This window comes from Plectrocnemia conspersa, unplaced genomic scaffold, assembly GCF_051122295.1.
Source record: "Plectrocnemia conspersa isolate PC_06_02 unplaced genomic scaffold, ASM5112229v1 ptg000004l, whole genome shotgun sequence".
Classification (NCBI taxonomy): Eukaryota; Metazoa; Arthropoda; class Insecta; order Trichoptera; family Polycentropodidae; genus Plectrocnemia; species Plectrocnemia conspersa.
Genome location: NW_028277168.1, coordinates 3,074,579 through 3,090,429, shown reverse-complemented (window position 1 = coordinate 3,090,429; position 15,851 = coordinate 3,074,579). Strand labels below are relative to the sequence as shown.

Genomic DNA, 15,851 nt, shown 5'->3' with positions numbered 1-15,851 from the left:
CTTTCTACATATGTTAAATCTAATAAACTGTCATAAAAATTCAGTACTGTTGAAAAGTTTTTACACCAAGCTTTCTAAATAAATAGCAATTATTAGTCATAAAAGCGATTAAAATAAACATTAAATGTATGTTTGTCCAGCTTCGAGTGGTTGTTTTAATTTACCATATTCAGTAATGTATTTGCTAAGTCTGACTAATGAGTTGTATTCGGTATTAAATCCGTAAAGTACACTCGGCAGCTTAGTCATCTCCTAAAGAAGCAGAAATGCAGCGCGTGCCTAATTCTGGCGGAATGTAAATAGTCGGTGAGCGTTTGTTTGTTAGAAGTTAGAGCTAGCGACGCGTCTCTATACTCACTGGTGGTCTGGTGAAATACCATGACGAGGGCGTGCAGAAGCAGCAGCGGCTCCGCCAGTGAAGGGATGATTCACAACGTCAGAAGCACCAGGGCGGCCACTAGGGCGGCGATCTGCAGGGCGGTCGGCATGTATGCCACCACCCGAGAAATCACTGTTTTGTTCACTGTCCAAAGTCACACTACTGTACTCAGCTAGTCGCCTTCGTCACTTGCAGACTGGAAGAGAACACAACTCGAGCGAGTCAGGAGACGGAGTGCGAGAAAGCAGCGGCGTGCATCCAAGATTAGCGGGGGCGGTCGACACAGTCGAATTTTTTTCGGATAAGACTTTTATGTAACGTCCCGTCGCGCTACGCTTCTCGTCGGTTGCGTCGCTACTCTTTTAATTTCCGCCTTTTGGCAACATTGACGACTTGTGCGGTTTCGCAAAAGACAGTGCCTTCCAGAAAAGTCGAGCAGAATGTGTTTTATTCGTCACAGGGAATTTTGCTTTGTAATTCTAGCACGCTACTACTAAGATATTATAAAGACCGGTTTTTTAGTCTTAAAATAACGAGAAATTCTTAAGCCGCGCATCATGAAATTTTTAATTTTCATTATAAAATTGCCATTTTTATTACTAAAAACACATAGTACATTCATCTTATTTTTTTCATATAATAAATTGTTTTTACTATTTTTAATAAAATATCAATGTTTGGTTGCGCACACAAATTTATTAGGATTGTAAATTTTGCCACGTCCCTCATATTTTTAAATACTTAGACTTTTTTCTTCTAAATATGAAATTTAATAATAAAAACAATGGACGACTTTCCAACCTCTAAAAATAAATTTTAAAAGTAGCAAAAGCCGATTTATAAGATTTCGGCAGCCAAAGGGTTTCATTTAGAACGTATGTCTCCTGGAAATAGTATTAGTCAAAATTCTCAAATGAGTCATTATCCACTGAAGCACATTAAAAATGTATAAAAAAATTTCTTTAATTTTTGCATAATAGCAAAAAATATGGTATTTCGGCAACGAAAGGGTTAATAGCAGCTGTTTTTATGCAAAAATCATAAAAAAATACCAGTAACATTCATTTTTATAAATACTAAAAACACTATAAATAAAAAGGCAGGTGCTTTCAACTTTTAAACGTTAAAAATAAATATTTTGATTTTTTTATATAAAATTAGTGGTTCAAGTTTTTTTTGTTATCAGTTATATTTTTAGTTTTAAAGGCTCTATTATTAAAAAATAATCATCAGTTAAAAAACAGTTTTGTAGGGTATGAAAATTGATCCTCAATTCAAATATCAAAATAAAGGAAAAAGTAAATTGTGGTCTGGTACTAAATAAAAAACTGTGTTCAAACCAATTTTCTAACGTGTGCTCAAATTTTTATTTTTTTATGCACATCCCTTTTGAGATTACTATAAAAATATGTTTAGAAAAAACGTCAATTACCTTTGAAGCTGATTATTTTTTCAATGCTGATATATCAGATTTCGGCAAGCAAAGGGTTAATTACATGGAGGATAGTATAATGCCATTTAAAATTGATAAGCCTCGGATTAAGTATCACTCAAATACTCCCGAAGAGTCTAAATTACATAAGGTGATCAAATTTCTTAAGCTTCTAAGCTTTGTATTGACCAAGGACCAAGGACTAAAATATTAAGTTTAACATAGCAAAAATATTTTTTTAGCTTTTTTCAGAGTTGATTTTCTATATTATAAATAAGTGCCACGCAGTGATATATTCTTGAATTTTCATTAAAAAAAATATTTTTTTAGTTAAAGAAAATGATACGAAACATTTATTTGCGCAGAGAAAAATCTTTATTTAGCTGATCAGCGAGAAGTTCTTAGATTTAAAAATATAGAGTCGTGAGTGCGATAATATGAGCGAGAAGACTATTTTGCATAATCTTCAACGCGGCCCAGCTCCTTTCTGGTGTATTTATCATTAACATAAAAATGTAAGTTTTGTTATTACGCTATCGTTTATGCGAAATTATACAAAATAACAAAAAAAACTATTAGAGTCATCTAGGCGTGATCGTGTCTACAAATACTAAGATTATCTAGACCCAAAATTTACGAATAATAATGTTTGATGTTCATTTATCAAGGTCTGGTGCGTCACAGCCGTCCTTGTTAATGGAGGTAAGATTGTTCCAAATTTGGCATGACATTATTACAGTTTGACGTGTTTAGAACACGGCAACTCTATTTTGAGCGATTTAATTAATGAGTTATCTTAATATACTGTTAAGTAACGTCACATTCTATTAAAATATTATAATGCTCCACCTTTGTCTTCCATACAAAAATATTCACATCATTCATTGTCTTTAAACAATGTCAAATTGCTCAACAGAGAAATTTAAATTATATAAAAATATAATTTAATACAAGATATACATCGCCTTTCTCACAAATTTTCAGATCTTTTTTATACTGCAATGAAGAGTGGTAATTTAAGTATGTATATATAATAATTACGTGTGATTTACTCCAAAGTTAATGGAGGTGTATGTATATGGATAAAACTCTCCTCTGCGAATGTAATTGTAGCTGTAAAACTAGCATTTTTTAGAAAGAATAATTAAAAAACAGTTTCATCGCCTTTAAGAAGTGAGTAATTTTAGTGAAGAGTATTTAGAAACTTTTCAAGAACACTAGTGTATGAATTATTCATAAGCTCATTACATGATTTGTAACAGGGGAAATTGTGCCTTTATATGAACACGAGACTGCCAAATACTAGGACGATTTAGGCGAATGCTATGATGAACTGAAACAATTTATGTGGGATGGTGCATATTTTTTTTTATATAATTCAACATTTCGAGTGAATTTTTAATAATAAGACACGTTTAAAACAATTTTTTTGTACACATGCCTACATGGCGTATTGAGTAAAACTGTAAAATCACGATAAATATAAATATCTGGTGAATACGGTGGCTACAGAACTCATTCTGTGGCTCACGAACAGTGATCCATACGTCAACTAGGTGGTACTGGTCGACGATAGATTAATCTTCTCGTCGACCGACCTCGTAATTAAAAGCATGTTTATTATTATGCTCGATATGAAAATATAATTATCTTAGTTAAAAATCTTTTATGTTTAAAAAACGACATATACTCTAATTTCACTGTGCATAAATAATAATCCATATTATAATTTTTTTAATTTGTGATTTTTAAGTCAGAAAATTCCATTAAAATATATTCATATATATTTGTATTTTAATTCTGCAGATCGAATCGATCGTGATCCAAAATACTTTTCAACTGCCAAGAGATGTTTTAACCTCACTGACACTCAATTCACTTGTGTAAAAATAAATGTTGATTTTTTTGGGACATGCCCGTTACAAATTTATGTCAAGCGGGAAACTTATAACCGATCGTCCTTATACTGTTGGCTTTCGTACTGACTGAGCTTATGTATAATTTTACGTAAACTATGACGATTCAAGTCGTAAGAAGAAGAAAATACGATATGTACATTTAAATAAATACTTCGTTTGTGCATTTCAATAATAAAAAATACCATTAAATAAATATAAACACTTAGATTGAGCAACATTTTATTTTTAGTGTGCATTAAAATATTAAAAATGAGCATTAAATTATATTCATACTATTGAAAATAAAGCTTCACTGTAACAGTTGCAAAATGTCCTATTGCTGTTCAAACGCAAACCTAACCTAATGAAAGTTCTAAGACTAATTAAGCAATATTTATATAATATCCTAATTATAAAATATATTAATATTTCTTAAATCTACAATTTTATTAGTATATATATTGACAAAAAAATATTAGTGCACACTACAAATAAAATATGGCATAATTTAATATTTTTTATTAAAAATGTTTTTTTAAATACTTTTTTTTAATATTTTAATGCATAAATCAATCATTTTAAAACACATTACAAATAAAATATTGCACAATCTAATATATGTATTGCGTAAACTACACCAACGCTAATGCATGTCTTATTTATTTTAATGTCATGTCATGAAGACGTCGCAAGTGCTATAAAACATTTTGCTGCTAAATATGAAGCGAGGCTCTAACAGCACGTCAACATCGAGGCAGCACACTCCTCAATGTGGACAACTTGAAAAGACTGCTGGAGAGGAAAATTTGATTATTTATTTATATTGTACTTCTACATACCTTACCAACAAATTTATTGAAGAAAGAAATTATTCGTCAGTATGTATGAAAAAGCAGATAACTGGTTTATAAAGGGTGTTTTTTTAGAAGTACAGAACTTTAAAATCGTGTCGGCGCCGTCACAGTGGAAACGCCCAGTTATCTAGCGGTATAACAATATTACGAATGATGCATAACTAAACCAAATGTTGACCAATAGGAGCGCAAAATCAATTATCACTTCGTAAAAGTAAAAAATCCACGTCAAAAGCAATAAAATCATGCCGTCGCGGTGGGAGCATTCCCATTACGACGGCGCCTCAATACTACGCTCTACAGCAGAAACAACTTCTTCGGTGCAAACTGTGCGGATGCGTATTATCAATGCGTGGTGCGAAAACGATTCATGATTATTCGAATTATTTGCTCGGATGAACGTTTATGTCGACCGTAAAATGGACGTAACGCACGGTAATATGAACCACGATTTTTGAAATAAGTTTGCACAATTTTCAAGCGTTGTTTTGATATAAGTCTATTCTTTGTAAAATGGCAAACCAAACTGAGCACAATCAGCTGTCAGCTACAAAGCTGTTAAAGGCTGTTGCTGGAAAAGGTGTTGTCAATTCGAGAAAAAAAAACACCTTTACAGTCTTAAAGTAAGCTGTCTTTGGTTGATCGATATTTAGATAACTCTGCCAGTCGACTCAGTTCCTTCCTGAAAAGTTTGACTCATCGTTTAGCAAAGAGTGCCCTAATCGATATCACAACTTCGACGAACTCGATTCGTAGCAAATTTTCCAGCGACGAATGCCCAGATTCGGAATCAATTCCGCGAATCGCGATACCGCGTAATTTATTCTTCACCCGGGGCGAACTCGACGCATTACTTCTAATTACGAGCCAAAAAGGGCGCAATTAACGGGGATGCGAAAAGTGCGAGTTTCGAAAACCTCTTACGGGCGACGAAAGGGACGAACTTTTTCGACCCCGGAATTAATTAATTCCTCTGCCACCGAGTTTCGGTCAAAGGGCCCGGCGGCAATCGAGTCATTATGCAAAATATCGCTCGTCAATTAGCCGAGCCGGTTTTTAAGAGTCAGAGGGCGCGTGAAGGGTTGGGGAGCGAACGTTTAAAAATGCAAGACACCAGATGAAGTAAAGAGCGGAGACACCGCCGCCTGGCTTGGCTCGTATCGATCTCATCGCGACAGCCAGCAGTACTTATATTACACTCGTGTCGTTTGAAAACAAAAACTTTTTCACATGTACTTGTTTCGGCTTTCACGAACAGACTTTCTATCGTCGCTTCGCACGTACACTTGAAAGACTTCGTATAAATATTAGGGTACCGTAAAGAAATCGATCGTTCGGCAGTTTAACAGTTTCTTGAGCACACTGCGTCGTGGATTGATTCACAAACGAGGCATACCTAATACATATGCACATATACAAGTAGAAAAAGCAATACAATATCAGATGGAATAACACAACGAGAAAAAGTGTGTACAAGTTATAGTATAAAAAACATAGTTTTGGCACATTGGAACAGTGGCTAATTAGACTACTTTGCTCAATTCTCAAGCGCGTGTTCGCGTTTATGGTGATAGGGGAGTCGCTACGCTTTTTCACACTCTCGACTCTCAGACCAATGCGGTGCTTCGGGACAGAAACAGACAATGCTATTTTTCTTATAATAATTATTTGCGTAACGACTTATAAAATTTATAAATCCAAAGGAATGTATATCATTTTAAATGACTTGATGATAAAATTTTCAGTATTTTATTTCATTAGTTAATCAAAGACACTTCTAGCAATATATCACGGTAATAAGATGAATTCTGATTCGTGAAGTTGATGTTGACGAATCAATTGTCATCAGGGTATACCCTAAATAAATTATATATATATATGTACATATATAGATAATATAATAGATAAGAAGTTTTATTGATTAAATTATGATTAAATAAATTGGGCTGCAGTGGATTCAATAAAAAAAATGTTTTGTTCGGTAAAGGTTAATAATGAGTTGTCGGACTCCCTCTGAAAGTACGTCTGGAACACATATTTTTATTAAGTCCCAAATACATACTTGTATCACGCTTTAACAATTAAATATGACAAATTTAATTACACGTTTACGTTCCAAACAAATAAAGATTCCTTCAGGAGATTAAAAATAGAAGCAACCGGAAGAGCACTGAAAGGTCTGAACCAGAGACGTCATGGGCCGAATTAAAACTTCATATTTTTCACAAAAACGCTGTTTTTTGTGCCAAAATAACCTCATGGCATTAACGTAAAACAGCAGTTTATCAGCCTATATCCTAAAAATTCACGTTCTGTAACACAGCTTTCATTTCAATAAAATTTTGTTGTCTTCAGTGCGTCCTGAATTTTTAAACATTCGTTATTACATGCTATGCTTTCCTAATTAATTTTATAAAAATCAGTGGACCGAATTTATAGTTGCTATTGGAGCAGTTCGAGGACACTGTATGCCTTGTATGAGTACCTTTGAGCATGTTTTTTAATAGAAAAGATCCAAAAATTGTTTCTCAGATACTTGTACACGAGAAATTATAAATATTCACAAAACCTACAAGGTATACTGGGACGGGGTCCGGAAAATGTATCGCTCGTAATTCACCGCCAGCAATTTACCGCCGTTAATTAATAGCTTGCAGTTTATCGCCGCGTCAATTGATCGCAAAATCTGTTCACCATAGTCTTACAGCATATTGAGTTGAATTATTAACTCCCACAAAAGCAAATGTCAGCTATTTTATAAAATATGAAACTCACAGTATTAGAATCTGGTGACCATTTAAATCCAACTGCTTAATATTTTCCTCTATTTTAAAGTACAAATTTGTGTAATTATAGTAAATGCTAGTGTATCATACCAACGTAAATTACTAATATAATTTTGTAAAATATTATTAAATAAAATCATATTAACATCTGTTATATATAGACATTATTTTTTTATATATAATATAATTACGTATTCTTAAAAATACATTTATTGATTATTTTTGATTAGAAATTTTCGCTGTGCGTAGTAAATTTTATAGTCAGGCAATACACATAATTTATATACATTTATTGGTCATTTTAAATTAAAAGCAGGTATTATTTTTGACATCAAATTAAATAGTCAGAATTTAAATCAACTTTACGTCAGAATAAAAATTAAATCTCTGTCAGAATAAAAATGTAGGACGTTCAGAATTAAAATAATGAATGGTCATAATTAAAATATAATACGAGCATGTGAATTAAAAAAAATATAAAATTTATAAATATAAATGGGCAATAAATTATTTATTTTAAAAATATCGCTCGCAACAAAACTGTTAGAACATTGAACACCATTTGAATAATGAATCTATTTAATTGTATGTAGGACGCAAAGGTATTTAAGCGACGGACGAAACGGGAATAACAACAGAGCGGCAGCGAAGAGCACGCTTGTCTTGTTGTGTTGCTACTGACAATGTTGCGAGCCCAACAAAACAAGTTGGCCCTAAAACACCTTTATAATTATAATGAAAATTAAATGCCGACATGCGAATGAGTTGTAGCAATCTTTAGTATTACAGCAATGACAACACAATGATACATGATTCTAACCATCTGTAAAAATATTTTTTATCATGAAATATAAATTCTGACGAGTTAAATTTAAATTATAACCATTTAATATAAATGCTGACCATCTAATAGGTATTTATTTTTGACGCTTATATTCTGATCTTTTAATATAAATTCTAGACATAGCGCAGTTATTAAATACAATTTCACTGATATTGACCATTGGAATTATAAGTCAATTGTTTGATACATTTTAACTGGCCTATATTATATATGTATGTGCGTTTAAATAAATACTTTGTTCCATAAAACGAATTATTTGTGCATTACAACAATAAAAAAATGAGCATTAAATGTTCAATAAAAATATTTTATTTGTATGTAGTGTGCAATGAAATGAATGATTTGTGCATTTAAATATTAAAAAATAAGCACCAAATTATATTATACTATTGAAAATATAACTTCACTGTTACGGTTGCGAAACGTCCGTTTGCTGTTCAAACCCAAACCTAATCTAATGTAAGTACTAAAACTAATTATAGTATTTGAACTTACATTATATTAATTAATTTACGTTAGGATTGGGTTTGAACAGCAAATGGATGTTTAGCAACTGTCAAATTGAGTTGCATAGTTATTTTAGAACAGCAAACTCTTAAAATATATATTATTTAAAAAAAATAGACTTGCCACACTGTCAATCGAGGTATATATAAACACATATCATTGCTTCTAGACGGTAAAATATGTAAACTTATTTTCAATTTAAAATGACCAATAAATTTATATAAATTATATGTATTGCCTCGCGATAAAATATACTAGCGATCATTTATATGCTATAAAATGTTTATGGGATCAATTGACGCGGCGGTAAATTGCTGGGCGTGAATTGCAAGCGTAAAACTCTGCTGGGGTATGAATTCCCCGAGTCGCATTGTCGAGTGTACATTGTAAAGCACTTCAAGTTACTGATAGGGAATATTCACAATCCGGAGATTTTGTGTGCCATCTAATCAATTACTAATGTTTATATACTAGATTTAAATTCCTTTCAAAATTATTTGTATCAGTTTTTCGCTAACAAGTCCCAGTAATTCTATAAAAGAGCTTCAAGTTAAATAAAAGATACATTTACAAATTAATTATTGTAGAAATACTAAAAAAATTGGGACGAATAAATATCGCATTTTATGACCAAATTAATTTAAAAATATTATAAATAAATTTGTCAGGACCACCCGTGATTATTGCGACAAACTTTTACTAACCATTTGATTTATTTGGACCTTTTACGAATGAGGGTTCTTCTCAATGACAGCGTATCTGAGCGGATATCTATAAAACGGTTGAAAATGACACGAACAAAGCCGAATAGTCATTACCGAGCAAAAAATAATCCGTTGCATATCTCCGCCATAGGTATCAAACATACGAACCGCTGTTACGTGACTATAAACCAAATAAATATTTATTGGACAATAACAAATATTCTGTTTCCGCCCCCGAATTGTCGAGAATCGAAGGCCGTTTACCTCCCCCAATTATCAAGGGGTACGTAAGCTTGAACACGGCCGTACTAAATTGACTTCTTTCATGAATTACATCAAGAACCACCACTTCGCTTCTGACTTGGAATGAACTAGAGTTCAGTCGAATTATTAATAAGTGAACTACACCGAATAGCAAAGACCGCGAAAAGAATGCTGAAGAGTTCAACCTGATTTTTTGAAGGTCTGTTTTCGAAGCTGTTTATGATTTAAACTTTGTATGAATAAAAACAAACAAATTTCGAAACAAAAATAAAAATGAAAATTTATAATAAATAATTCCAATGTATGATCTAATAAAGTTTCTTTTCAATAAAACATTATTTAAGACGATAGCTACTTTTATTCAGTAAGTCACATTACAGTGCATGAAAATAAGATTATTTTCACGGCATAATAATTATGATTCATAATTAAGTGGACCGATTTTCACGACAATTCCCATGCGGATGTTCATCCACAATCCGCCCGCAGAGAGTTAATATAAAAAAACGAATACAACAGTCTCGTCTCTATCTGATAAATAAATACATTCTACCAAATGTACACATTCCTATGCTGACTTTTGCTCATTTGCGTGCGATTGGAATAGCGTTTCACTTCAGATGTGCTTATTTTTTGACGTGCATGTTTATTCCACATCTGCATCATGTTTTAAACGATCATTGCCATTGCTTATAAACATGTAAATCGAGCCACGAAAACGAACCGACTAGTTTTTTTTAGAACCACAAATCGAAACAGCTTTTATAGACGCAATTTCAATAAAGCTATAAAGCTAACAATAACTTATTGTTCCAATAGCTCGATTCGAAATTGACCACAGTAAATTTACATATGTAACCTTCTATTGCGTTCTTCGAAAATTGGAGTTATCGATTTGTGCTCGTTTCGTGTTTTGACAGTAACGCAATAGGAGTTCATTGTGTGCTAGCGTTCACTTTCAATCTTCAACCTCATAATCTTCTTATGGATAAAACTAATTATAAAGAGGAATTATCTGCGTTGGGAAATTACATCGATTGCGCGATCGCTAGAAATAAAAAAAAACGAAACAAAGTCACTTTCGCCCGGACGTTTCTGGAATTTTCAGACGCATTGTTTCGTTTCATTGTGAGAAGTTGTATTTGCTATACACAGCAATCTCTTAATTATCACTTTCTTTAGGCAATCAAATTATTTGCATTTTAGTAAATAGTTTCGTTCAGCTTCGATAACATTTTTAAGTATCGCTCAGAATAAACGTATTCTATATTATTACCAACCATGTTTAGTTCATCGTTTTAGGAATGAAAAACGATGGTATTTTTATAACTTTTTTGTTCAAGTTCAAACAACTGTCTTTGATAAAATCAATAGATATGTTGTGCGCAAGCATCAAGACTGTTTTATGAGCATCTTCGCTAAATCTTTACATTTAAAAATGATATTATAAAATGTACAAAACACGATGCCTTACATATCATGACCGATGTTGTATTAAATAAATTAACAAGCTCATCGCTGATCAATTAATTGAATGTGTATTACTAGCGAAAATATATTTTCAGTAAAATCATATCGGAATATATTTTCACCGGTAGATATATATTTGTACTAGTGAAAATATAATTTATCTAAGATGCTGTTCTTTGACAGGCATAAAACGTGCAAAAAGTGACATAAGCGGTGGCTTTCAACTGGCCGTTGTAAACGCCATTTTTTAAATCCTCTATGCCACCAACAAATTTCATTTTAAAAATAGTTATTGAGCAACACATTACCTGTTAAGGCCAAAATATTCCGAACATCAGCGCAATTAATAAATGCAGCTTGATACGTTAGTAAAATTATCTTTACTTTTTGCACTTTATAAATCGTGTGAACCGCGCGAAGGAGGGGCGCACGGGCGACAACGTGCAGGAGTTTGGTTCTTGGAAATTTAGTCGCAATAGATCACTTCACGGGGGGACAACACACGTTCTACGTAAAACAGTTTAAAAAACAATGATTCTTATGTGATTGTTCGGCACATGTTTACGTAATGAGTCACAAGTTTTTGCACTTTTAAAAATCAATAAAAAAAAAACTACAGGTCGTATGTTTTTTTTATTGAATTTTCAAAAGTGCAAAAAATTATGGCACACCCTAGCGAAATAAAAATTACATAAGAACTGTTTTACGCAAAACGCACATTGTTTCCCCGTGAAGCGATCCATTGCGACTAAATTTCCAGGGACCTATTTCCGCGCCGTTTCCGCTCAGGAGCGATTTAAAAAGTGCAAAAACTTGAGACCCACCTGTACTAGTAATAATATAACTTCACTGAAAAATACACATTCACGAAATATCCATCTGCTGTTTAAACCCAAACCTAAGCAAAACCAATTTGACCTAATGAAAGTGTTTTTAACTTTTATTAAACCAATTCGTTTAGGTTAGGTTTGGGTTTCGCAGCATTGAGTTTCATAGACATGTTAGAGTAGCATATAATTTCACTAGCGCCTATCAGTTAAATTATATTTTCGCTATTAGAAATATAATGTATATCTAACGATGAAAATATATTTGGATATGATTCACTAAAACAGTTATTATATTATATTTATAAAAGTAGAACTTCACTGATACATATACACTGATGAACCATGGATAATCTTCGATAGCCTATCAGAGTAAATATTAATATAAAACAAGATAAAACAATAATATCATCTGCTAAGATCTAAACCTAGTATATAGTTCATTGAATGCAGATTATTGAAAAGTGACTAATAAAAGCAAACTTTACAGATGCATAAAAAAAGAACCAGTAGTTTCAATTTCATTTCGTATGTACGTTTATCAATAAAATAATTTTATACATATATTAAAAATGGCATCGTTGAGTATCTAAAAATAATATTTTAAAATAACCGATATTAATTATTATCTGTTTTTTTAAAATACCTAAACTTCACTAATTATATTAAAAATGAGTTGTGAGTTATGCTGCGAAAAAATGTTTTAAGCGCAATGCGCTGATTTATGAGCAAAATTTCAAATATTTTTGCCATAACCTTTGAGACTGGAGTGCAACATGTATTCAATATAATCATAAGGAAAGGTGTTACATAATTGTCCTATATATCATTAACCATCAATTAGAGCAAAGTGTCTAAACAAGCCTTTCAAAATCGATTTTCCAGCTAGCGTCGATCAATCGTTTCAATTGAAGTGCCCTTAGATATATATTATAACTTTTTAACCAGTTAAAACACAAACAAAATGTAAAAATCGTTATAATTATCAACTATTGAAATAACATATAATACTCATCAGGAGTTAGAATACTTAATAGTTCTCTGATTCTAACCAGAATTTATAAAAATGATGTAACACAAACTTATAAAAATATCTTTAACGTCTAATGTTTAGAATACTTATAACTCTGAGATTCTACCCAGAATTTATAATGTTAAATCAGCAATTTCGCCTAAAATATTGAGCTGAAGTCTTTCAAACTTTCTATTTAGTTTAAATTCATTGCTTCCATTGAAGTTCCAACTATTAATTTATATTTGTAGTGGAATAATTTAAAATTTTGATGTTTCTTAAGTTGTGTGTATTATAATAACGCAGCCCAAAGATTTTTTGTTTTGCGAAATTTATCTTTATATATTTATGTTATTTATAATGGCAATGGGAATAACATCTAATAATAAAGAAAATCACTATATCACTGCCGAAATTCCTCATATTTCAGAGTTAAAATTATGCAGCTGTGGGTTTTTTAATTATTTGTATTGATTTTTTTATTTCTTTTAACCATTTCAATATAAAATGTTTTATTTTTAAGTCTGTCTAAATCAGTTTATAATAATAATATTTTTTTAGCATACCAAGTTGCAGTCTTTTTGGTAGCATGTATAATTGAAATGAAACTATTATTTTTAAATTAACACATTAGGGTCCATTCACGCATTTTTGCGTGATAGCGAAAATTTCATAGTCTGTCCATTCACGCAAGCTTATAAAAATAGCTTTAACGTATAATATTCGTCAGGAGTTAAAATATGTTTCTACCCAGAATTTACAATGATATAACAGCAATTTTGCCATAAATATTGAGTTCGAAAAGCGGAAAATTCAGCTATATTTTCAATCTAGTTTAAATTGATCGCTTCCATTGAAGTTCCATTGTGCAAAAAAATAACTAAGCATATTAATTTGAATGATTTCATTTCATTGGTTTAGAAAGCAGCTAGAAAATCCTTCTTTAATAAACATATCTTGTTATTTTAGATAGTTAGTCGCTTAGTTTATGAAAAGTACTTCAAGAATCGCGACTGAGTTTGATGGCATATGAGAATATTATTAATCACCTATGAGAACAAATAGTCTGAATTCTCCAAAAACATCGCGCTAGCATCAGCGGAAAACCCTCTGTATTTTCCAGCTAGCATCGATCGATCGATATAATTGAGTACATAGGTTCATGGGTATGAATCAATGGAAAAGGTTTTCATTCTTTGTATCAACGTAAAAGGTATATTTTAATTAATTTCTTAGTAAGCTTACTATACTGTCACATAGTAATTCGTTTATCATCCGAACAAATGAAGGCGTCTAAAGAACTAGTCGCGTCCGACGTCGAAAGGTCTAGCAATCTAGCATCGTCAGTAAATACTAAATCATTGTACATAAACATAAACGATTTTCGCACTAATATCAGCGGATTTTCCGGCTAATTTAAATCGATCGCTTCAATTGAGGTTCTATTGTACATATATACATAAACGATGCAACTGATACTGTTACAAAGTAAGGCACGTAAAGAAGAACTAGTAATGTCTGTCGTCGATATGTCTAGCATCAGCGGAAAACCCTCTGGATTTTCCAGCCACTGTCGATCGATCGCTTCAACTCGAGTTCCATTGTATTGTACATATTATATTATATATGTGTACGTTCACAGATAAAGGGACTCGAGATGTCGCGGAAGCCGCACAAGGGAGCCCCGAGGGCGGATCGCCGCTTGATCGATCGCCCCGCGAGACTTTTCCCGTCTCTGAAAAGCGCATCGATCCAGACGGAGTGCAACCGACGGGAAATGCAGCAGCGGCAGATCGATATTCGGATGTGTCGAGTTCGCTTCTCTTTCGCTCGGTACCAACCTGAGCACACCATGTCGAAGAGAGCGCGGCTCGCGGAGACATACAGAGCGGCGGACCGGCGTCGGAGCGCGGCGCGGGTGGGAAGCGCGAGCGACACACAACTCACCCCCGACGCGCTTGCTGCGCGACTGAGTGACGTTCGCCGGCGGCGGCGCTGGTGTAGCGGACGGCTTCCGATGCATGGCAACACTGGGAATATGGACAGTCGTAATCGGTTGGGATTTTTGATAATAAACTGCTCTTTACCTACTCGAAAGTTAAAAAGCAAGATTAAAAATATTAACCTTACAATCTATTATTTTCAAGTGTCTGTGCACTATATCGGTCATAGACCGTGAGGGACGTGCCAGTACATGTGAGTACACAGGGCAGAGACGTCATTTGGAAAACAGGGCAGGTCCAGGAAAAAAATGCATAATATGTAATGAAATACTATGAATCTTGGTGAAATTAAAATATTATAAAGACGACCACTGAGTGAACTTTTGCCTCCCCCCGCCTAAAAAAACTGAAGTGACGTCTTTGGTTCTAAGCTAAAAATTCTCGAGTTATTTTTCAAAGAAAATCTAAAAAAAAATCTATTCTGAAAATATTTGGTAATATATATAATTTCAGTGAAATCATATAGAAATACATTTTCACTGGTAGATATATATTTTCCCCAGTAAAAGTAGAATTTATCTAGCAGGTACAAGTAAAATTATATGATTTCAACTTTTCCAAACGTAGTAATATATAAAGGTGTTTTTTTTAGAGGTTTGTTTTTTTAATTGGCAACACCATTTCCTGCGACAGCTAATTCGACAGCTGACAGTTGATTTGATTTGTGATAAGTTTGGTTTCGTCACAACAACGCTTGCAATTTGTGCAAATTTATTTCAAAAATCGTGGTTCAGTACGCGAAACTTACCGTGCGCTACATCAATTTTACGGTCAACATCAACGTACATCCGAACAAGTAATTCGAATAACTATGGATCGTTTTCGTACCATGCATACTCTAATTTATAATACGCATCCGCAGAGACGTCGT

The 15,851-nt window shown here is 32.8% G+C and overlaps 1 protein-coding gene across 3 annotated transcripts in view; it reads right to left on the bottom strand.

Annotated features, from left to right (window-relative positions):
- LOC148235648 (protein Fe65 homolog) overlaps positions 1-15,851 on the bottom strand; it is a 77,506-nt gene that overhangs the window by 17,839 nt on the left and 43,816 nt on the right. The window contains exons 1-2 of one of the 3 annotated variants that reach the window (XM_088184268.1): positions 14,819-14,948; positions 359-575 (exon numbers count right to left, since the gene is read on the bottom strand). The exons of 1 other annotated variant lie outside the window; for it this stretch is intronic. In XM_088184268.1, the coding sequence (XP_088040394.1) occupies positions 359-380 (22 nt within the window). In that variant the 5' untranslated portion in view covers positions 381-575; positions 14,819-14,948. Of the gene's footprint in view, positions 1-358; positions 576-14,818; positions 14,949-15,851 lie in introns of those variants that run through there. One more of the 3 variants, XM_088184269.1, reaches the window with a different exon arrangement.